At 56.5% G+C, this 22,533-nt stretch overlaps 1 protein-coding gene across 3 annotated transcripts in view; it reads left to right on the plus strand.

Annotated features, from left to right (window-relative positions):
* The window catches only part of Ints1 (integrator complex subunit 1), a 32,386-nt gene that overhangs the window by 618 nt on the left and 9,235 nt on the right, over positions 1–22,533 (plus strand). For 2 of the 3 annotated variants that reach the window (XM_047533783.1, XM_047533781.1), the window contains exons 2-30: positions 95–385; positions 3,051–3,247; positions 3,382–3,519; positions 3,786–3,945; positions 4,085–4,190; positions 4,283–4,475; positions 4,586–4,731; positions 4,830–4,971; positions 6,115–6,291; positions 6,899–7,007; positions 7,585–7,705; positions 8,272–8,349; positions 9,106–9,263; positions 9,688–9,784; positions 12,748–12,839; positions 13,012–13,072; positions 14,596–14,793; positions 15,103–15,232; positions 15,568–15,747; positions 15,821–15,970; positions 16,651–16,830; positions 16,907–17,011; positions 18,104–18,271; positions 18,358–18,469; positions 19,562–19,723; positions 20,364–20,510; positions 20,899–20,997; positions 21,217–21,341; positions 22,004–22,258. In XM_047533783.1, the coding sequence (XP_047389739.1) occupies positions 95–385; positions 3,051–3,247; positions 3,382–3,519; positions 3,786–3,945; positions 4,085–4,190; positions 4,283–4,475; positions 4,586–4,731; positions 4,830–4,971; positions 6,115–6,291; positions 6,899–7,007; positions 7,585–7,705; positions 8,272–8,349; positions 9,106–9,263; positions 9,688–9,784; positions 12,748–12,839; positions 13,012–13,072; positions 14,596–14,793; positions 15,103–15,232; positions 15,568–15,747; positions 15,821–15,970; positions 16,651–16,830; positions 16,907–17,011; positions 18,104–18,271; positions 18,358–18,469; positions 19,562–19,723; positions 20,364–20,510; positions 20,899–20,997; positions 21,217–21,341; positions 22,004–22,258 (4,277 nt within the window). The remainder of the gene's footprint in view (positions 1–94; positions 386–3,050; positions 3,248–3,381; positions 3,520–3,785; positions 3,946–4,084; positions 4,191–4,282; positions 4,476–4,585; positions 4,732–4,829; positions 4,972–6,114; positions 6,292–6,898; positions 7,008–7,584; positions 7,706–8,271; positions 8,350–9,105; positions 9,264–9,687; positions 9,785–12,747; positions 12,840–13,011; positions 13,073–14,595; positions 14,794–15,102; positions 15,233–15,567; positions 15,748–15,820; positions 15,971–16,650; positions 16,831–16,906; positions 17,012–18,103; positions 18,272–18,357; positions 18,470–19,561; positions 19,724–20,363; positions 20,511–20,898; positions 20,998–21,216; positions 21,342–22,003; positions 22,259–22,533) is intronic. The other variant, XM_047533782.1, reaches the window with a different exon arrangement.

The raw sequence follows: 22,533 nt of genomic DNA on the forward strand, positions 1-22,533 counted from the left end.
CTTTGCGCAGCTCCCCCGCAGTAGGGGGTGTGGCGTCGTCCTTCCCAAAGCACCGTCGCTCATGTGCACGCTCTTGTGTCTCTCCTTCCTGCAGGGCACCCTCCGCCGGGAGACTTCATTGCCCTGGGCTCAAAGGGTCAGGCCAATGAGTCCAAAACCACGTCCACCCTGCTGAAGCCGGCCCCATCTGGCCTGCCTTCCGAACGCAAGCGGGATGCTGGAGCCGCTCTGTCTGGTGCCTCTGCACTGACCGGCCTCACCAAACGCCCCAAACTCTCTTCCACACCCCCACTGAGTGCCCTGGGGCGCCTGGCTGAAGCAGCGGTGGCAGAAAAGCGAGCCATTTCTCCCTCCATTAAAGAACCATCAGTGGTACCCATTGAAGGTAAGGCCAGACTGCAGACTTCCCCAGAGAATGTGCTCCCTCTGTCCGTCGACCAGCTGTCCAGGGAAGACCGCCTCCAGGCCTAGCATCGTCCATACGGCAGGGTCCTCTGCCCACAGATACACAAACCACCCCAGAGGACACTTGGATCACTGTGGACTTGTTCTCCAGAGCAACTCCTGTGGTTGCACGTTGGTGCTGCACTGTCCTGTGGGAGTTGGCTCTTTCGTTGTTCATCTGACATCTGTTGAACATTGTTTGTGACAGGCCCTGTCCTGAGCCCTGGTGGGGGGAAGGTAGACCATATGTGGTGACAGCCCAGGCAGTGGTCTCAGCTCCTCTGACCCAAGAGGCGGTGATCTGCACTCTGCTGGTCTTTCCTCCAGCTGTGTACAGGGAAGAGTCTGTCCCTCCCTTCCTTTCTCCAGCAGAAAGGCAGCAGACAGCTTCAGGGAAGACACAGCACAGAGAGGACTTCTCCCAGGTCCTTTTGCTCTCCCAAGCACTCTAACTTGGCTTGCGTCTAGTCACCCCACTTTTCTGTCTACTTTCCCAGTGATCATTTTTATTGACTCTACAGAGGAGATCTGTGAACCCCAGACCGGTGCCAGCTACTGAGCATGTAGGAACCGGGGCAGACCTTGCTATCTTGTGGTTTTTGTTCCTGTTGGGGATCTTTTTATCTTTCTTTCTTTTTTTTTTTTTAGTATGTGGTATCGGGGATTGAACCTGGGTGTGTTCTATTACTGAATTATATCCCCAGCCCTTTTAAAAATTTGACTTTGAGACAGGGTCTTACTAAGTTGCTGAGGTTGATCTTGAACTTGTGATCCTCCTGTCTCAACCTCCTGAGTTGCTGGGATTATAGGTGTGCACCCTTGTGCCTGACTGTAACATTGCTTTAATATTTTTGTAGATTTTAAAAAGAACAAGTGTCCTGTTGGCTTTAGTGGTAACATTTCTGTTAAAGCTTAGCTGCCATTTCCTCTTGAGGTGTCTTGTATAAGGTCCTGTGGTTTAGTGGTCTGTGACCTTTCCCTCGGAACTTGGAAGAGTAGCTGGCTTGCCCTAGTGTGAGGTAGCTTGCGAGCAGGTCCTGGGAGCTCCCTGCTGACCTGGGGGAGGATCGACTAATGGGCGGGTGTGAGCTCAGCAGAGCAAGGATTGGAGCTGTGCCAGGGAGCAGGGCTGGGCTGGTGTGACTCTCACACAGTGTGAGAGGGGCCCAGGTGGGCGCTGTGGGTGGTGCCTGTGCTGGGCTTGCTCGGCAGGTGGGGCCTAGGGAGGATGGGCAGGATGACAGTGGAGCTGCGGTTGGGACAGGACCGAGGGGCAGTTCCTTCAGACTTCCAGCATGGCTGGTGCTGGTGAAGGTGACACAGTTGCAGAGTGGAGCCCTCACTTGGCTGCAGGTCACTCTTGCCTTGTCATTAGTGTTGTCTCTGATTCTGGGGATTAAATAAAGACCCTCTATGGTATCAGGTGGTGTCAGCAGGCTATATCCAGCTATTTCTGGGTCCATACTGGATCCCCTCCAAGGCCAGACCCTGCAGGGTCCACAGACCATCTGTCTGTCCTGCCATGTGCTGTTCAAGTATCAGTAAGTATTGTTGAATCCTTGATGTATATAAGTGGGAAATCTGCAGCAGTACCTGCCTCTGGGTGTTTAAAAACACGATCCTCGAAACCCTGGGGTTGTCATCACAGGGAAAACTAGGGAACACCCAAAACTGACTGATAATGAGTGTCATGGAACAGAACACAGGCCAGAGCCCTTGGGCTGACAGGAACAGCCCAAGGACCCATGTGAGAGCACAGATGAGCCACAGGAGATGGGGAGGAGCCCTGGTGACAGGAACAGTGGTCAGGGACACAGGAAAGAGGCCAGCTGACCGAGGGTCAACACAGGCAGACTGGGGAGGAGATGGGGGTGGGGCACAGCAAGGACTGTGAGAAAGAACCAGAGGCGGAGCCACCGTCAGGGGAAGAGCTGTGCCAGGCATAGCAGATGCCTGTAAGCTCAGGCTGAGATGGGGGATTGCAATTTCGAGGCCAGTCTTAGCAAGTTAGGCCCTAAGCAACTTAGCAAGAACCTGTCTTTATAATATTTTAATTTTTTTTGTATCAGAGATTGAACCCAGGGGCACTTAATCACTGAGCCGCAGCCCCAGCCCTTTTTATATTTTATTTAGGGACAGCATCTTGCTAAGTTGCTTAGGGCCTTGCTAAGTTGCTGAGGTTTGCTTTGAACTGGTGATCCTTCTGCATCAGCCTCTTGAGCTGTTGGGATTCAGGTATGCACCACCTTGCTGGTCCCCCATAAAGGAGAGAAAAGCCATGCACAAAACTATTAATTTGTAGAAAAACTGACATGTCTGGTGAGCAGAGACTCTAGAGCAGCCACGTAGGGCACGGTGGAGAGAGACCTAGAGCGACTCTGGGTCCCCACCTGAGCCTTGGTGTGTGGCCTTGATTATCTGACAGGACCTCCGCTCCACGCCCTTGGGACCACTGTGGTACCAGGTGTGGGAAGCTGCTCAGGAAGAGTGGGGCTCCGAGCAGACCCGCCTGCTAGACTTTAAACGTTTTGCCGAGTCCCTGTGGCTCAGGGCGCAACTTCTACCCCTGGCTGCCTGCTCTAAGCAGACTCTCCCATGCTGTCCAGTTCTGCCCACAGTGCTGCTGGATGAGATTGAAGCTGCCGAGCTGGAAGGCAACGATGACCGGATTGAGGGGGTGTTGTGTGGGGCAGTGAAGCAGCTGAAGGTGACACGGGCCAAGCCAGACAGCACCCTATACCTGAGCCTCATGTACCTGGCCAAGATCAAGCCCAACATCTTTGCCACTGAGGGGGTCATTGAGGTGAGGATTGGCCGGCATCTCCTTCCCCTACCCCTGTTGCCTCCACCTGGGCACAGGCCTTGGCATGGGGCACTGGGACCTCTGCCCCCTTGGGGGCCCTGGCGTTGGGCGCCATGACCTGTGCCTCCCTGCAGGCTTTGTGCAGCCTTCTGCGGCGGGATGCCTCCATCAACTTCAAGGCCAAGGGGAACAGCCTGGTGTCTGTGCTGGCCTGTAATCTCCTCATGGCGGCTTATGAGGAGGATGAGAACTGGCCTGAGATCTTCGTCAAGGTTAACCGCCTTTCCCAGGGGTCTCAGAGAGGCTACTTTAGTGGTAAAAAGGCCTGGGAGGGAGCAAGGGAGGCCCATCAGAGACCCGAGCAGGAGAGACGCAAGTGAAGTGAGTTCCTCTGAAGAGGCATGTCTGTGGCCCCGGTGTCACGCCTCTGTCCCTCTCACTGGGCAGCTACAGGGCTTTCAGGGGAACACCCTTGAGCAGCAGGGGGCTGGTGGGGCCGTGTTGCACGGCTGAGGCCTGAGGGTGCGGCTCACTGCAGGTGTACATTGAAGATTCCTTGGGGGAGCGGATCTGGGTGGACAGCCCTCACTGCAGGACGTTTGTGGACAACATCCAGACAGCGTTCAACACCAGGATGCCCCCCAAGAGCATGCTGCTACAGGGGGAGGTGGGGCGCAGCGGGGGTGACCTTGGGGCTGGTAAGAAACACTGGGACCTGTCAGGGATGAGCACGGGTGTCCAGCCCTGGGAGGGGGCTGAGGTCACCTCCCTCTGTCAGCCAGGCTTAGGGTGGGTGCTGATGAGGGTGTCTCATGGGGCTGTCCACGGTCCATGCAGGGAGCAGCCCTCACCCCTCCCTGACAGAGGAGGAGGACAGCCAGACCGAGCTGCTGATTGCAGAGGAGAAACTGAGCCCTGAGCAGGAGGGCCAGCTCATGCCCAGGTAGGTGGCCACATGGCCAGGTCCTCAGGTGAGGTGCAGCGGGTTGGGAGGCTCCCGGAGGGCGGCTTCCTCCCTTGCTCTTCCCCCCTCTGGCCTAGGTACGATGACCTCGCAGAGAGCGTGGAGGAGTATGTCCTCGACATGCTGCGGGACCAACTCAATCGGCGCCAGCCCATTGACAACGTCTCTAGGAACCTCCTGCGGCTGCTCACCTCCTCCTGTGGCTACAAGGAGGTGCGGCTGCTGACCGTGCAGCGGCTGGAGATGTGGCTGCAGAACCCGAAGGTGGGCACAGCGTGAGGTGTGTTCCGGGGCACACCTGCGTGGCAGGACCTTCTCGGGGACTCCCTTCAGCCGTTGCTGGGCACACAACAGTTCTTCCTGCCTCCTTGCAGCTGACCAGGCCAGCCCAGGACCTGCTGATGTCCGTCTGTATGAACTGCAACACGCACGGCCCGGAGGACATGGATGTCATTTCCCACCTGATCAAGATCCGTCTCAAGCCCAAAGTTCTCTTGAACCACTACATGCTCTGCCTCAGGTGCGTGTGGCGGCCAGGTGGAAGGCGACGGGCAGGTAGGTGGCCGGGCAGGTGGTCTGGCCCATGCCGCTCCCCACAGACTTGGCTCTCGTGTCCAGGGAGCTGCTGAATGCCCACAAGGACAACCTGGGCACCACCATCAAGTTCGTGATCTTCAATGAGCTCTCCAACGCCCGCAACCCCAACAACATGCAGATCCTCTACACGGTGCTGCAGCACAGCTCCGAGCTGGCGCCCAAGGTGGGAGGCTGCTGGCTGTGTGCCCAGGCTGGGGGCCTCTAGCCTGGAGGGGGCACTGGCACTGCCTGTCATCCCCGTGTGTTTGGACGAGGGCAGATGGTTTGGTGGTGCCGAGTGGAGAAGGCTCTGGGCTCTGGGAGGCGGTGAGAGCTGTTGTGCTTTGGTTTGGTTTTGTGGTGCTCAGGCCTCACTCACGCCACACAGGTGCTCTACCACTGAGCTACACCCTCAGCCCCCTTTTTTTAAAGGGTGAGATAGGGTCTGGCTGAGCTGCCCATGCTGGCTTCCCACTTGCCAGCCTCCTGCTGTAGCCTCCTGAGTTGCTGGGATAACGGGCATGTGCCACCAAGCCTGCTTTGAGTTTTTGAATCTCATTGAGTTGAACTTCCAGTCCATCCTTGTAAACTAGAATGTCGTTTCTTGAAAGAGCAGCACTGAGTCCTTAAAAAACCACCAGAGTTTCTCCCTCAGATCCAGGCCAGACTCCTCAGCAGTGGTTTTCCCCAAATTCAGTAGGAGTCTCAGTGCCCTCCAGGTGCTGCCTGGAGGCCTGGCCGTAGGGTCCCTAGTTCGGTGTCTCCTGGGCAGGAAAACCGGTTGTTTGCTTGCGTCAGGCTTTTAAGCAACTTGGTTGTATGTGGGCCTCGTCATTTCTGATGACCATTTCTTGGTCATCTTGGCAGTCCAGCATTATGAGAAAAGTGGTGGCTTATTGAGGACCTCAGTCTGGGGTGTTTGGTTTGTTTGTTGAGGTGGGAGGGGGCTGAGGGAGCTTCATTCTTGTGGTTTTGCTGTCATCTGTTAACTATTCTACCCCTCAGTTGACAAGTACTGGCTTCCATGAGCCAGTTGCCAGGCAAGTTAAATCAGACATAGTCCATGTTCTGAGAGAGCTCAGCCATGAGGAGCAGATCCCCATGGTCTGGGGGCAGGCCTCTGAGGCCTGCCATAGGACCTTCACATGCTGACCTGCCCAGCTGTGCCTCAGGGACATGTGTTCTCCTGAAACAGGTCTGGGGAAGGCTTTTTGGAGGGCTGAGAGGCCCTGAGGGCAAGCTTGATGGAGGACGTGGGCTGGTGGCAAGGGTACCTGTCCTGGGTGGCCACCATTCACATTACCCCTCATGACCTGTCTCTTGCCAGTTCCTGGCCATGGTGTTCCAGGACCTGCTGACCAACAAAGATGACTACCTGCGGGCCTCACGGGCCCTGCTCCGGGAAATCATCAAGCAGACCAAGCACGAGATCAACTTCCAGGCTTTCTGTCTCGGGCTCATGCAGGAGCGCAAGGAGCCCCAGTACCTGGACATGGAGTTCAAGGTACCTCCCTTCCCTAATGGGTTTGCATGATTTTCTTTCACTCTGGGTCACGTTCAACCATTTCTCCTCATGGGTACACCACCAAACCAGGCCAGTCTAGAACTCTGGCAGGGACCAGTGCAGCAATGAGTAAGGATCCCTAGGTACCACGTCCCAGAGGCACATGTCAGCTCCATCTCACAAGGGGACTGAGAAGGCTCTGTCTCTGTGCTAGGAGTCAGAGGCCCAGGGTTGGGTGTGACGGAATTGTAGCTGGTGCCACCAGGGAAACTGCGGGGTGGCATGAGCAGGGACAGGACATTGGGGTGGGTGGTCTGAGAGGTGAGGGGCTAATGCTGGCAGGAGGAAGTAAGTGTAGGTGGTGAAGAATCTCCAGGGCCCAGCTGCTGCTTACTGACCTTCCAGTGTCTGACCAGGCCTTGCTCAGTGTCTCTAGAGTCCCAAGACCTGCCCTTTCCTGGCACAGTGGTCCCTGGCTTGCTCTGAATTCCCTGTCTGCCCAGCTACTTGTGCACATCTGTCTGTGTTTCTGTCTGCTTGTGCATGGTGTGGGCCTCTCAGGCTCGGGTCCTTCCAGGATGTGAGCCCTGTGGTCCTGTGCTTGCAGGAACGGTTTGTCGTTCACATCACGGACGTGCTGGCTGTGTCCATGATGCTGGGCATCACGGCTCAGGTGAAGGAAGCTGGCGTTGCCTGGGACAAAGGAGAGAAGAGGAGTAAGGCTGTGAGCAGGCCTCAGTTGGAGGTCTTGCGCCAGGCACTGAGGCTGTCCCTTGAGAGGCCCAGCAGAGGGTGGGGAGGGAGGAGTATCAACATGGCCCTTAGAGGAGACCTAGGGAGCTCCTAGAAGTGGCTGTCCCTTTGTCCTGCCTGTCTGGACTGAGATGACCTGCTTCAGGCTGAGGGCCCTGCTCTGTGCCACAACGTCTGCACACTCCAGTTCTGAGACCACAGCTGGAACTTCCAGCTGAAGACAGGAAGGGAAGGAGGGAGACAGCAAGTGAGCTGGTTTGCTGGAGGGCTTGGCCGTAGGGCTCCCAAGGCAGCTGACCAAATGAGACTGCATTCCTGAGCTTTCTGGGCCCTCGTGAGGGTTGACAGACTCCCTGGAGCGTTATTTCACAGACTTAGCCTCCACCTCCGTGTTCTCTATGTGGTCTGGGGTGCCCTCCCTCCCTCCAGTCTTTAATGCCCAGCCTCCCTCCTGGTATAGGCCTTGAGCTAGATCCTGAGGGTGCTCACTGCCCCTTGGGCCACTGCTCCACACACCGTGCCTCTAAACCTTTCCCTCAGACCTCGAGGTGCTGCGTGCATTCCAGAACCAGATTGCTGCAATCCAGCGCGACGCCGTCTGGTGGCTTCACACGGTCGTCCCTTCCATCAGTAAACTTGCCCCCAAGGACTATGTGCATTGGTGAGGACCTCGCCTTGTTACACAACCACCTTCCCAGCGGCTGCTGACTCATGACAAGGGCTTGCTGGAAAGGACCCTGTCTCCTCTGGATGTGGCCACCAACTGGCCCCAGCCTTTTAAAGGCCTAACATGTTGGTGAAGGGCAGCACTCTCTCAGCCGAGGAGGCAGGTCCTGAGTGTGTTAGAGCTGGGCACGTCCCTTGGCTGGGGCATGTGGGTGCTCCTGAGCACCCACCTAGCCAGGAGCCACCGTTCTCCACAGTGACTGTGTAAACTGTGCTCTACATGTGGATGGAACTCCATGTTATAACTTCTGCTTCAACCAGCAGATAGGATTTAGAAAGCTTGAGAAGAGAGGAAATGGCCCCTTTCAGTGCTTGTGGCTCTGGGTCCTCTGGGCATCTCGGAGGGGAGCTTAGGAGTAGCCCCTGCATGCTTTCTAGTCCGTAGCTTTTGACCGAGTTGAGCCTGCAGGGGACTTGCTGGGTGGAGCTGGGGACCTGCTGGGCAGAGTGGGTGCCCTGAGCAGCTACTTCTTGACTGACGGCCCTTCTCTCCCCCCACAGCCTCCACAAGGTGCTGTTCACAGAACAACCGGAGACCTACTACAAGTGGGACAACTGGCCACCTGAGAGTGACCGCAAGTGAGCCAGCCTGCAGCGGGGTGCTTGGTGTTCTCCAGGCCTGGGGAGCTTCTGGGTGCCAAGTAGTCTGGGGCCAACTGGAGCTGCTCTCTGTCCTTAGCAGCCCCATTCCATCTACCCTTGCAAACCATTGGTACCTGCAGAGCCCCCCACTCCCTGGGATCCACTAGGGTCTACACCCTTAGCACTCTAGCAAACTCTTGCTTCTTTGACATTCTCTGGGATGTCCATAGACACCTCTCTACACACACACACATCCACCAGCCTCACTCTTTGCCCCTTGGTGCTTCTAGACAGCCACAGCAACTGCCCTTCTTTAGCTGACCTGGCTGTCCCCCTCCATGCCACCAGTCCCCCTCACCTTCCCAACACAGGTCCTGCTGCCCAGTCCAGCCTGCTGGCCTCCGACCTGTGCTCTGAGCACTGTGCCCACCCTCGCTGTGGCACTTCTTTGTTGCCTTCCTTAGGGTTATGTGCAGTATCTGTGCCCACCCAAAGTCCCCCAAGGGATAGAGAGCCTCACCCACAAGGGCTTTGGGAACAAGCGACTATGTGGGTGGTGGCCAAGGCCTTGTGGGAGGGTGGGTGGCTTCTCGTTCTCTCCTGTCCAGGTGAGCCTGGCAGCTGTACTTCCTGCCTTACCAGGGACTGGGAAGGTGGCTGCTGCTGGCCTGAGGCCTTGCCCAGGGAGCCTGACTCCTGGCCTCCACAGGTTTGGGCTCCCCCACCAAGCTCAGTCTCCTCTGCTGCCCACAGCTTCTTCTTGCGTCTCTGCTCAGAGGTGCCCATCCTGGAGGACACGCTGATGCGCATCTTGGTTGTTGGGCTGTCCCGGGAACTCCCGCTCGGCCCTGCAGATGCCATGGAACTTGCTGACCACCTGGTGAAGCGAGCTGCAGCTGTGCAGGCGGATGGTAATGTCCCTTGGACTTTGCTGTGGGCTTTGTCCTGGGCCCCTGTAGGTGACAGCCCCCACACTCTACTCCTCCCCCACCCTGCAGAAACCACACCCTTTGGCCTTACAGCAGCGAGTCTGCTCCACCTGGTGACACTATTCTGGCCTTATTGCATACCCTTTGGGACAGACTCTGCTGCTCTCCGGGACAGTCCTGGCTCCCCAGGTCCAGCTACAACACCCTGGTCTCCCCATTCCCCTCCCTGATCCAAGCATCTTGCGTCCTGTCATGTAGTACCTAGGCCATCTCCCCACCCTGCCCCCAACCCAGAGTAAGGCCTCCGTCTTCTCACTCTGATACCTCAAAGCCAGGTCCTTTGCCCGATGCTCAGAGAGTGAACCTGAGTGGGCTTCTGGAACCTGTGTGTGGCTTTGGGTTTCAGATGTGGAAGTGCTGAAGGTGGAGAGGATACAGCTGATCGACGCGGTTCTGAACCTGTGCACCTACCACCACCCAGAGAACATCCAGCTCCCTCCTGGGTAAGGGCCGGAGCCCCCTCAGCCCCAGCTCACCCTAGGAAACCTGTCCTCAAGACCTGCGGGGTGGGGCGACCTGTTTTCCCGTCATTGCTGGGTGAGGGTGGTGCTTTTCTCTCTTGTCATCTCTGATGTCTCTTGTGCTTGCTTTTTTTGTGTTCATGTATGCATGCTTTATTTCTTAGCAGTGAGTTTGTGCCTTTTCTTAGTTTAAATTTATTTTTTTAACTGATAAATAAAAACTCCTCACTGTTCCTTCATGGCAAACGTGCTCCACTTACTAGCAGCTTCCCTGAGGTGCAGTTCAGTGCACTTCATGAGCTTACAGCACACGATCAGCATTTAGCTTGTTTACAGGTTGTGTGTCCTTTGCTGCAGTCTAACTAGAATATTTTTGTCCCTTGGAGAAACTGTCCGCAAGATCTCCCACTCCCAGCAACTAGCCATCTGCTCTCCTATCGGTTTCCTTTTTGGACATTTTATGTAAATGGAATCATACAATGTGTGGGTTTTTTATTTTTCTTTTGTACTGGGGATTGAACCCAGGGGCACTTAACCACTGAGCCACTCCTCAGCCCCTTTTTGTTTTTAATTAGAGACAGGGTCTCACTAAGTTGCTTCGGGCCTCACTGAGTTGCTGAGGCTGGCTTTGAACTCTCGATCTTCCTGCCTCAGCCTCCCGAACCGCTGGGATTACAGGCTTATGCCACTGTGCCCGGCCACTGTGTAGTTTCTGTCACTAATTTCCTTCATCCTTCAGTGTAATATTTTCAGGGTTCACATATGTTGTAGCATGCACTGTACTTGGTGCTTTCTGTGTGTAACATACCATTGCATGGTGAGTGCCACACCGTTTGTCCAGTCGTGGGCTGGTGGACACTTGGGTGGTGGCCACTGTTTGGTGCTGTGAGGCTGCTAGGGTGGATGTCAGCCAGCAGGGTTTTGTGTGCACTTGTGTCTTCGGCTCCTGAGCACGTACCTGGGAGTGCACTTGTTGGTCGTGGTGCCCTGGTTGAGGAGCCACCAGGCTTTTCCACAGCAGCTGCAGCTGTCATTCCTACCAACTCTGCGTGAGGGCTCGGTTTTCCACTCAGGCCAATGGTGACTGCCTGCCGTTCTTAACCATCCCGGGGAGTTTGAGGTGGTGTCATTTCGTACCTTTCATCTCTATTTTTTGGCTCAGCAGTGACACTAAACATCTTTTCATGTATTTATTGGTCATTTGTATATTTTGGAGAAAGGTCTATTCAAGTCCTTTTCTGATTTTTTAGTTGACTTGTTTGAATTTTGGCTGTTGAGTTTTAAGAGTTCTTTACACTTTCTAGATTCTAGACCCTCATCAGGTCTGTGCTTTGCAAATAGTCTCTGATTCTGTGGCTTTTCCTTTCATTATCTGGTTTTGCAGTATTAGGGCTTTGAACCCAGGTTCTGGCACATGTGAGGCAAGTTCTGTATCAGAACTACATCCCTAACCCTTTTTATTTTTTGAAACAGGGTCTCACTAAGTTATGGGCTGAACTCAAACTTGCAATCCTCCTGCTTCAGCCTTCCGAGTAGCTGGGATTGCAGGTGAATGCCCCTGTGCCAGGCATGTCCTTTCACTTTCTTAGAGTGTCCTTTGACACACAGAAGCTTTTAATTTTGATGAAGTTCAGTTTATCTAGATTTTTTTTTTCCCATCTGTGCTTTTGTGTTGTATGTTTAAGAAACTGCCTGATGTAGTGGCACAGGCCTAGAATCCCAGCTACTTGGAGGTTGAGGCAGGAGGATAGCAAGTTCCAGGCCAGCCTGGGCAACTTATTGAGACCTTGTTTCAAGAGTAAAACAAAAATAAAGGACTGGGACTGGGTGCAATGGTGCACACTATAATCCCAGCTGCTTGGGAGGGTGAGGCAGAGGAATTGCAAGGTCAAGGCCTGCCTGGGCAACCTAGAGAGACCCTGTCTTAAAATAAAAAGGGCTGGGGCAGAGCTCAGTTTTAGAGCACTAGCATGTGTGATGTTCTGGATTCCATCCCCAGTACCATGAAAAGAAAAGAAAACCATTGCTAGTGCAGGTCATGGAGATTTAATCCTGTTTTCATGCACACATTTAGTGTCTGATCCACTTGGAGCTGCCACGTGGTGTGCAGCAGGGGTCTGGCTTCACCCTTGGGCTCATGGGTGTCCAGTCATCTCCATGCCCTTGTTGAAAATCATGCCTCTCCTGAGCTGCTCCAGCACCTTTCAGTAATCACTTGACCATGAACTTAGGGTTTATTTCTGAACTTGGCATCATCCCTTGATCCCTGTGTCCACCTGTGCTAGTGCCACGCTCTTCCTTGGATAGCACTACCTGGCTTTGGAATTGGGAAGTGAGTCCTCCCGCTTTGTTGTTTTTCTAGGTTTTGACTGTTCTGAGTCCTGAAATTTCCATGTGAATTTTAAGATCAGCTCATCAATTTCTGCAAAAAAATAACAGTGCTCAGTCTTCCTGTGCGAGAACGTGGGCCTTCCCTTTAGCTCTTTAATTTCTGTCGACCATGTTTCGTGGCTTTCCTTAGATAAACCTCAGCATTCTTCCGTGAAGTTTGTGCTAGGTGTTTTGTTCTTTTCCGTCTGTTACAGTGTCGCTTTTCTCTTCATTCCTTTCTTGGATTCTGGTGTACGCGCTACATCTACCATTGTACCCATTACACAGATAGGAAACTGAGGCTTAGGGAAGTCATAGGGGCCAGGGGTTCGGTCCTTAGCGTGCCCTGCAGTGGGCTCTGAGCAGTGGCGGGTGCTTGTTCACAGGTCCGTGGTGTGGACGGGTGTTGCTGGAGTGTGAATTCCTGGGAGGGGAGTTTTTAAGTCTCCGCCATCAATGTTGTCTAAAGCAGTGCCCAGCTGGTTGGTCATAGGATGCTGGGGCTGCCCTAGTGTGGCTAGTTCTCTTCTGTGGGCTCAGGCATCTGAGCCACTTTAACGCCATCCTCCTTCCAGGTATCAGCCCCCGAACCTGGCCATCTCCACCCTCTACTGGAAGGCGTGGCCCTTGCTGCTGGTTGTGGCTGCTTTCAACCCGGAGAATATTGGTGAGCTGTCCTGGCTGTGGGCAGACCTGGCTGCAGGTGGTCAGTTCTTCCTTCGGGGCAACTGTGTTGGGACTTGGGTCAGAGCCCAGGGAGGGACTAGAGGAGGAGTGAAGATGGCCGCGCCTGTGCCCGCAGGGAGCCTGGGTGAGTGCTCTGCTCTCCTTACCTATAGGCCTGGCTGCCTGGGAGGAGTACCCCACCCTGAAGATGCTCATGGAGATGGTGATGACCAAGTGAGTGGGCTTGTACTGCTCGGGAGACTGGAGGGCCTGACCCGGGGGCAGGGCACGGTCCAGGAGCCGCCTGGACTCCAGCTTGCACACCGCTGGTGATTGCTCTGGGCTCGAGCGTCCAAGTCCAAGTCTGTTGCGCTTTAGTCTCTTCCTTACTAGGTGGGGGGAAGGATGGGGTGGCAGTGTGGATGCAGAGCCAGGCAGCTTCCTGGGTGCCTGTGTGGAAGGTGCAGGGCCCTGCCTGGCACATTCTGGGCAGCATGTGTTCTGCCAGTGGGAGCAGGGTGCAGTCAGACCAGTGGGCAGTGTGACTCCAGGAGGGACGCAGGTTGGAGGCAGGGACCAGGCCCAAGATGGGTGTTAGCAGCTGCAGAGTGGCCCTGCTTGGTGTCAGTACCGACAGTTGCCCAGGACAATCGGCACAGTGTCAGCAGGAGAGGCCAGCCACTGTTCTGACTGTAGCTCAGTGCGCATTGTGCCCTTACAGCCTTGGTGCCCAGACAGGGCCAGGGTGAGGTGTTCCTGGGCCTGGTGTCCAGTGAGCTGGGTGAGGTGCCTGTTGCAAGGGCAGTCCTCCAAGGTGGGATGGAGGCTGAGGCTGTGGCATTGTGGGGACCTGGCTAGTGTGTGACTGGTGTGCACAGTCCAGGTGTGTGTGTGTGTGGCTGTGGCGTTGGAGGGACCAGGGTGTTGTGGGGACCAGGCATTGTGGAAATTAGTTTTGCGTGTCACTCTGGCATGGAGATTGGATGTGTACGTACGTGTCGCTATGGCATGGGCACTACTGGGTGTGTGTAACTGTGGCACCATAGGGACCTGGGTGTCGGGTGGACCTGGGTGTGTTTGTGGTGTGGAAGTGGCTGGGTGTGCGTGGCCATGGTTTTATGAGGGCTGGTTTTCAGACTGACTTGTCGGGCTGGCCGTCTGGCTCTGGTGTCACGTGGACTGAGTATCTGTGGCCATGCCATGGCAAGGGCTAGGCGTGTGTGTGTGACTGGTGTGGGGCTGGGTGTGTGCAGTCTGCAGCTGGGACACAGCTCTTGTTTATACTGCTGCAGCCTGAGGAGTGGACTGCCTGTGGGAAGTGGTGAGGAGGGTGAGTGAGGACGAGGTGAGCTCAGGAAGGGCACACGGAAGGTGGCTTTTGAAACACGAAATGAGTAGTTAGTGCCTCCCAAAAAGCTGTGCATGCCTCTGGACACAAGGAGTTCCTCCCACCCCAGATTCCCAGGGTGGTGGAGGTCTGTTTGGTTCCTGGCAGTGAACAAGGATCCTAACATGGCAGGGTGTGACAGACTGGTGTCCTGGAAGAGACCGTGGAGTTCTGACACCGGCTAGACCTGACGCTGAGGATGGCTCTCAGCTGCAGCGAGATGGTGGGTGGTCCGCTGGGACCCGCAGCTTCTCGGGCTCAGGTTTAGCAGTGCGGTCTTGTGAGTGCCCACCCTGCTTGAGTGCCAGCGAGGTCTAGCAGAAGCAAGCCTGGCACAGGGCAAGGCAGCACAACCTCTCTCAATCCCCAGTAACTATTCCTACCCACCGTGCACCCTGACGGATGAGGAGACCCGGACAGAGATGATTAACCGGGAATTGCAGATCTCACAGCGGGAAAAACAGGAGATCCTGGCGTTTGAGGGGCATCTGGCCGCCGCATCCACCAAGCAGACCATCACTGAGAGCAGCAGCCTCCTCCTGTCGCAGCTCACCAGCCTGGATCCCCAGTATGGCCCACTTCCCACCCCAGTATCCCAGGCCTGGCCCAGCGGGTGGCATGGGTGGGAAGAGGCTGGTGGAGCAGGTGGAGCTGCCCATACCTCTGAAGTGCCCAACTGCATCCCTTCCCACATCACGGCATGACTCTGGAGCCAGACCTGGGGAAGCTGGGTTGAGGTGTTGCAGCAGTCCCAGGGTCTCAGCTGTTCCCAACCGTGGGACTGGGAGGCTGGGTGCTCCCCGTCTTACCTATCTGTGTGTTGCTGGGTCATGTCGTACATGTAGTGTTCTGACTCTCATGTCACTGTCACCTTCAGAGGGCCCCCTCGGAGGCCTCCCCCTCATATCCTGGACCAGGTAAAGGGTCTTAACCAGTCCCTGCGCCTCGGGCACCTCTTGTGTCGCAGCCGCAACCCAGACTTCCTCCTCAACATCATCCAGAGGCAGGTGCGCCTGTTACCCTGAGGAACAAGAGGTCCTGGGAGGGATGGAGAACTGAGAGTGGGCTTGGAAGATCGGCCTCAGTGGTTCCTGGTAATGACTGTCAGTCGTGGCCAGAAGAGGGGAAGCAGGTTCATGTGGGATTCAGAGGCTTGTGGGCCCAGGTGTGCAGATGCACCATTTTCAGGTCAGAGCCATGGTTATGACTCCTGCCGGGTCTGCCTGTGGCCCCACAGAGGGGCTGCTCTAGGAATTGGGGTGTTGGGGTAGGTGGGGTCTGGGGTGGGGGTCGCACAGGCTTGATCGTGAGGGCACTGAGCGCAGGCTACTGTTGCCCCCAGGCCTCCTCGCAGTCCATGCCCTGGCTGGCCGACCTGGTGCAGTCCAGCGAGGGCTCCCTGGACGTGCTGCCTGTGCAGTGCCTGTGTGAGTTCCTGCTACACGACGCTGCCGATGACACCGCCTCTGGGGAGGAGGAGGACGAGGGCGAGAGCAGGGAGCAGAAGGCCAAGAAGCGGCAGGTCGGTCCCCACCCCCGTCCCACCGCAGCTCTTCAGGCTGCCAGATCCTCTGAGACGCCCTCTTGTCCTGCAGAGGCAGCAGAAGCAGCGACAGCTGTTGGGCCGCCTACAGGACCTGCTGCTGGGCCCAAAGGCTGACGAGCAGACCACATGTGAGGTGCTTGACTACTTCCTGCGACGCCTTGGCTCCTCACAGGTGGCCTCCAGGGTTTTGGCCATGAAGGCGAGTACCGGGCCGGGGCCTCTGTTCTCTGCACAGGCTCCGCCACTCTTTCCCACTCTTGTCTTGCTCTCGCGCGCTCTGGTTACTTAGCCTTCCCAGACTCTTGCCTAGCTTGCATGTGTAGAAGGGATGGGTGTCACTGGCAGGGTTTGGAAGAACCAAGAGGCCTCGACTGCCTTCTGTTCCTTCTCTGGGTGATGGTGTGAAGTACTCGGAGGGATTTAATAAACCACAGCACTTCTTGTCTTTGAAAGTTACTGAGTGGGGCTGGGCTGTAGCTCAGTGGTAGTGTGTCTGCCTCACATGTGCAAGGGCCTGGGTTCCATCCCCAGCACCAAAAGGTTATTTTCCAAAGGTACTGAGCAGAAGCATTTTGAGCTGGTGTGAGGGTGCCCACGTGTAATCCCAGCTACTCAAGAAGTTGAGGCAGCAGAATCAATCACAAGTTTAAGGCCAGCATGGGCAATTCAGTGAGACCATTTCAAAATTTAAAAAAGCTTTGAAGAAACCAGATGGAGTTATTTTTCTCTCCTTAATTGTGACTGAGACTGAAGGTACAGGCTTCCTCACCTGGGAAGATCTGTGCAGGGCTCTGAGGGACATGTGCTGCCTGAGTGTCTGGGCCCACCAAGTGCTGGGCCTGAGTCTACCCAGCTCTGTATGTATCTGTGTGTCCACAGGGCCTGTCGCTGGTCCTCTCAGAGGGTGGCCTGCGGGACAAGGAGGAGAAGGAGCCCCCCATGGAGGAGGACTCCGGAGAGGTAGACGCGCTGCAGGGCTACCAGTGGCTGCTGCGGGACTTGCCCAGGCTGCCTCTGTTTGACAGCGTCAGGACCACCACAGCCCTGGCACTGCAGCAGGTGAGGGCTGTGCTTCGCGGGAAGGCAGGGGTGGCAGCACTACCCCAGCAGCTGGCTCACACACCCTCCCTCCCAGGCCATCCACATGGAGACCGACCCCCAGACCATCAGCGCCTACCTGATCTACCTGTCCCAGCACACGCCGGTGGAGGAGCAGGGCCCACATAGCGACCTGGCCCTGGTGAGAGGATGGGGCCAGAGGTGCCACGCTCTGAGTGTGAGGTGTCCACACCCAACCTGTTCCCCGTGACCTGGTGCCACAGGGAGGCATTGAAGGCACAGAGCTGATACTCCCTGCTCTGCTCAAGGCCTCTGTGGTCACCACAGCTTGTCTCTCAGTCCTCCTGTGGCCCCTGTTGCCTTCATGGAGCATTTTTGCCCCAGTCCGAGAGGGGTCTTGGTTGTGGGAAGGTGGAGCTATAGCCAGGAGTCACTCCTGTTGTGCTAGGCTCTGGTGGTGGCTTGGAATTGGAGGATGTCCTCATATGGCACACACTGAGGGCCATCAGAGTCCTTGGTGCCCACCTGTTCCCTCCTTAAGCCTCTTTCTGACCTTGCTTGTCCTAGTCACAGCAGCCTGGTACAGTGTCACAGGCCTGAGTCTTAGTGGGATGAGCGAATGAGCAATGAGCAGGTGGAGGTTCACTGGAAGGTTCTGCAGACAGGTTCCTTGCTGGGGGCTAAAAACCCAGACATGGCCAGCCCAATAGCCTCTGGGGCCTTTGTCCTCTGAGTCTTTGGTCCAGTGTCTGACCTGGGTGGCTCGTGGCCAGGCTTCTTGGCATTGTTGCACATGTTCAAAGAGCGTCTAGACGGGTTGTGACGGCCTTTTCCTTTTGGCTGTGAAAAGCGTGTCTCTGCTGCCATGGGTGGTGTCCATGACCCATTTCCTCTCTGCCCCTTCCTCTCCATGCTGTGGCAGACAGAGGGCCATAACGTCACTTTCAGGGCCAAGTCATCATCCTTTGAGTGCCACATCCTTTCTAGGGCCTGAGATAGCTGTCGCCTCTCCCTCATTGCTGCCAGCCATCTGTGTGCTGCGTCCTGCTGTGGTAGAGTGAGGGCCTGTGGCACTAAGGGCTGCTGTCATTGCCATTGTCAGCTGGGGCATCACTGAGGTTGCCTGCAGTGCTCCTGGCGGGGCTCATGATGCAACTGGTGTCACCGGCCATGTGGCCGTTCTGTAATAAGCCTGCCCTGCCCCTGGCTGTTGGATGGTGTGTAGGGAGGAGGAGAGAGGAGGTGGGACCTCTGACGGCCCTTGTCCTGCCAGGATGTGGCCCGGCTTGTCGTGGAACGCTCCACCATCATGGCACACCTCTTCTCAAAGCTGTCCTGCAGCGCTGCCTCTGACGCTGTGCTGGGCGCCCTGCTATCTGTGTTCTCCCGCTATGTGCGGCGCATGCGCAAGAGCAAGGAGGGCGAGGAGGTCTACAGCTGGGTAAGGTGCTGCTCGGCCCTGGTCCCCCCACCCCACCCCCGCACCCTCTGAGCCATCAGTCCCCATTCCCTGTCCTTTCCCCACAGTCAGAGTCTCAGGACCAGGTTTTCCTGCGCTGGACCAGTGGGGAGACTGCTACCATGCACATCCTCGTGGTTCACGCCATGGTCATCCTGCTAACGCTGGGCCCGCCCCGAGGTGAGTGGCAGGCAGGGCGGGTCTGTCCAGGTGGCTCACAGCCTTACCCAGTGCCTTCTGTCCAAGTTTTTCTGCTTCTGGGCAGGAAGCCTGGCATGGGAGGAACTGCCGTGCCACCCGTGACTGTTAACAGGTCCCTTTCACCACCTTGCCACGACTTTTTTTGTAAATTAGAGGTGTTACTGCCTTTCCTACTTGTGTCAGAGCCTGTTGTGGGAAGAGGCAAGGTCCTCTCTGGCAGGGCTTGGAAACTGTGAGCCCCCGAGAAGGAGCGCCTGTGCTGGAATATGGTCATCGGAGTTTCCCACTCCCCACCCTGGACGTGTGCCTTGGAGGTGGCAATAGCCCCTCCTGTCCTCAGTACTGAGCCAGTGAGACCGGCTCTTCCACATAGAGGTACAAGCATTAGGTGTCCCAAACAAGCCCAGGTCCCTTTGAGCCCATGAGGACTGTGGCCTGAGGACTCACTGGCTATGGCAGAGCCTGTGACTGGAGCCCATGTCGAGCTCTTCTGGCTGCTGACTTGCCCTACTCTCTCCTGTGCTGCAACCGTATGTTACTCACCTAATGGCGTCTGAAAGGAGGGAAGGGCACAGGACCCCCTTGCATGGTGTGTGGTTGTGGGCTCTGCCAGAATGGTGACCCAGTGGGAGGTGAGTGAGGTTGTCACCCTAGTGGAATGGCCACTGTGTCACCCTCAGGAAAGGCTGGCCTCACACTGCCCTGGCCTGTTAGGTTCCCCTTGGCTCTATGGAGGCTGAGGTTAGAAGGTGCTGGCTCAGCCGAGAGCAGGGGTGCGCCGTGGCTAGATGGCTTGGTGGTAGCTCTCCCTTGGCCTGCATCTGCTCACTGTGAATGGGATAAAGCCAGGATGCTGGCCCCTTGGCAGGTGGGAGGATTGAGTTAACTAATTCATGCCAGTGTTTGGCACAGTTCCGTCCATATTGGAGTCTCCTCTGTTCCTCCAGAACCTGTTTCCTCATGAGGAAAATGACCCTGGTGGTCAGCGTTGGTCTAGCCTTGGCCTTTGGTCCTTCTTGAGGGCAGGGCTCGTTGGGTGATGAGGCTGCTTACCCATGTCTTTCCCTGAAGCTGGTGATGGCGAGTTTTATGAGCTGCTGGACATCTGGTTTCCTGAGAAGAAACCGCTGCCCACTGCCTTCCTGGTGGACACCTCAGAGGAGGCGCTGCTGCTGCCTGACTGGCTCAAGCTGCGCATGATCCGCTCGGAAGTCCCTCGTCTGGTGGATGCTGGTATGGGCGTGGTCTGGGCTTGGAGAGGGAAGGCCTACTGAATTAGGGTCCGGCCTCCCACCTGCTGCCTGCGAGCCTGGCACACTCCAGTGGCCTCACAGACCTCGGGGGCTCCCAGGCATCCCTGTTGCCAGGTGCTTACTGAGTTCTGGCACAGCTTTGGGCTGACCCTGCCCACAAGGAATCAGAAATGTGTCCTGGAAAGGAAACGACAGTAAACAGTTGGGGATTTAGAGGGGAAAGGGAAGGTGGTGCAGGTCTCTGAGTTGGTTTTCACAGGATTTGTGGGGTTCAGGCAAACTACAGGGGAGAGTGGAGGGTCCAGGAGGGACTGATGAGGGTCTGGCCAGCACAGGTCTATTGACTGGCCTGTGGGCAGGGCAGAGGGACTTTTGTGAATTAGCTCAGGAAGCCTATTGAAAGACACATCCCGAGGAGCCTTGGACTCCTGTCAGCCGTGGGGAGTTCTGGTGACAGCATCACCATGGCATGAGGAATGAGCCAGTGGCCTGCCTGCAGTTGGATGTGCAAGCCTTTCTAGCATCGACCAGTCACACCTCCAGGCTGCCCTCCTGGGTGGGGGCCTTGGGCTCTGGTGGCCTCCAGGCTCACAGAGGGGTGCTGAGTGAGCATCCCACAGCCCTGCAGGACCTGGAGCCCCAACAGCTGCTGCTCTTCGTCCAGTCCTTTGGCATCCCCGTGTCCAGCATGAGCAAACTACTCCAGTATCTGGACCAGGCGGTGGCCCATGACCCCCAGACCCTGGAGCAGAACATCATGGACAAGAGTAAGCATCAGGGGTCCACGTGTTGGTCAGCAGGTCCTCATTGAGTTCCCTGGGGCTGTGGGAACTAAGGGATTGGGGAGCTGCAGGAGGTGGGGTGTGGATAGCAGGTGCTGGATCAGAAGCCCAGTGAGGCTGGAGTGGCAGGAGAGCTGTGGCCTTGGTACCAGGTATCCGCTTGCGAGTTGTTCTGAGGCTGGAGAGAGCTGCCAGGGATCTGGACACCAGTTGACCTTTTGGTAGGAAATCTGTAGCTCAGCTTCCACAGTCTTATGGATGCTTGGTGGACCCTGCTGGGCATTCACATGAAGTTTCCCAGCCTAGATCCCCATGGAAAGGTCAGTGTTTGCCCCCGTCCATGCCTGGCTTTTACTCCTTTGCCATTCTGCAGATTACATGGCTCACCTGGTGGAAGTGCAGCACGAGAGAGGCGCCTCTGGAGGCCAGACCTTCCACTCCCTGCTCACAGCCTCCCTACCGCCCCGGCGAGGTACTGGTCTCTCCCAGCAACAGACTCCCAGGCACTTCCTTGATTGGCACTGGCTTCAGGCCAGCATAGGGCCCCTATTTGGGGTCTGTCTTTTGGGGCCTGGGTGCCAGCTCTTCTTTCTGGTTACGTCCTCTGGGCTGGGACTGGGCTTGGTGCACAGGGATCCCGTGCTGGTAGCGGTCGCAGTTTTCAGCCCATGGTGGTTTCCTTTCTCTGCAGACAGCGCAGAGACACCCAAACCAAAAAGCAGCCCTGAGCACCCTCCAGGCCAGGGCCGCACTCGTGCTGGGATGCAGGTCCGGGCACTTGGCCCTGAGGACGACTTGGCTGGCATGTTCCTGCAGGTACTGACACCGCTGTGCGTGGTCCTGCACGTGCAGGTCCTCGCCTCCTCACAGCCACATTTACATGTGTGCCCACCCAGCACATGCTTCTTAGATGCACATGCCTCTTAGATGCATGTGCCCTATGCTTTCAGGAGATTCCTGGGGCTCAGACCTATGGGAAGAAAGGAAAGGAGTGTCCTGCTGTGTACCTCCTTCTGTCATCTTTGTAGCCTCCCCTGTGCCTAGCACCCTGGTTTCTCCTTGAAACCAGGTTTGCAGGGCTCACCTGGGGGTCTCACTGCTGGTGCTGTGTCCGCATGTGGGTCCCACCTGTCTCACTCCTCCCTGATGGAGATCCTTATGGGTTTTTTTCAGGGGGAGTACTGGGGGTGGAGCCCGGGGCCTGTGCGTGCTAGGCAAGCACTCTGAGCCATACCCTAGCCCTGGAGAGCCTGTGGGCACTCGGCAGACTCTGGACACGGTTGTCCTCCAGGGGAAACTCCTAGGGATGTCAGGTTTCCTCTCTGCTCCCCAGCACAGGTCTGAAGGGCCCCTCTGCACATAGTTGGAGCCACAAATGAACAGGGATTCAACTAAGGGCATGGTTCTGGCACAGGAGCTGCAAGAGGGTACTCAGCCTGCACATGCTCCTCTCCTGACTCCTGCCCCTGCTGTTCCAGATCTTCCCGCTGAGCCCCGACCCGCGGTGGCAGAGCTCTAGCCCTCGCCCTCTTGCCCTGGCACTGCAGCAGGCCCTGGGTCAGGAGCTGGCCCGAGTCCGCCAGGGGAATCCTGAGGTGCCGGGCATCACAGTGCGCCTCCTGCAGGCCATGGCTACCTTGCTGGGCTCTCCACACGGTGGGGCCCTGGCCATGGCCATGCACCGCAGCCATTTCCTGTCCTGTCCGCTGATGCGCCAGCTCTACCAGTACCAGGTACCCCGATGCGAGTGAGGGGAGGGATGACTCAAGTGTCGCAGGGAAAATAGGTGGAAGCTCCAGGCACCACCCAGATCCACTTGAGGCCCAATGCCACCCCAGCACATCTGGAGGCTGCCTTGTTCCTGGTTCCTCTGTGCAGAAAGCAGGCACCCCAAATCGTGAGACAGAGGCCCCCTCTCCTTATTAAAGCTGAGGAGACAGGGGTGACCACCTGTGCACCTCCTGTCCTAATCCCCCAAGGCCCAATGGTCTTGCTCAATTGCCGCTGC

Source organism: Sciurus carolinensis, chromosome 18 (assembly GCF_902686445.1).
Source record: "Sciurus carolinensis chromosome 18, mSciCar1.2, whole genome shotgun sequence".
Classification (NCBI taxonomy): domain Eukaryota; kingdom Metazoa; phylum Chordata; class Mammalia; order Rodentia; family Sciuridae; genus Sciurus; species Sciurus carolinensis.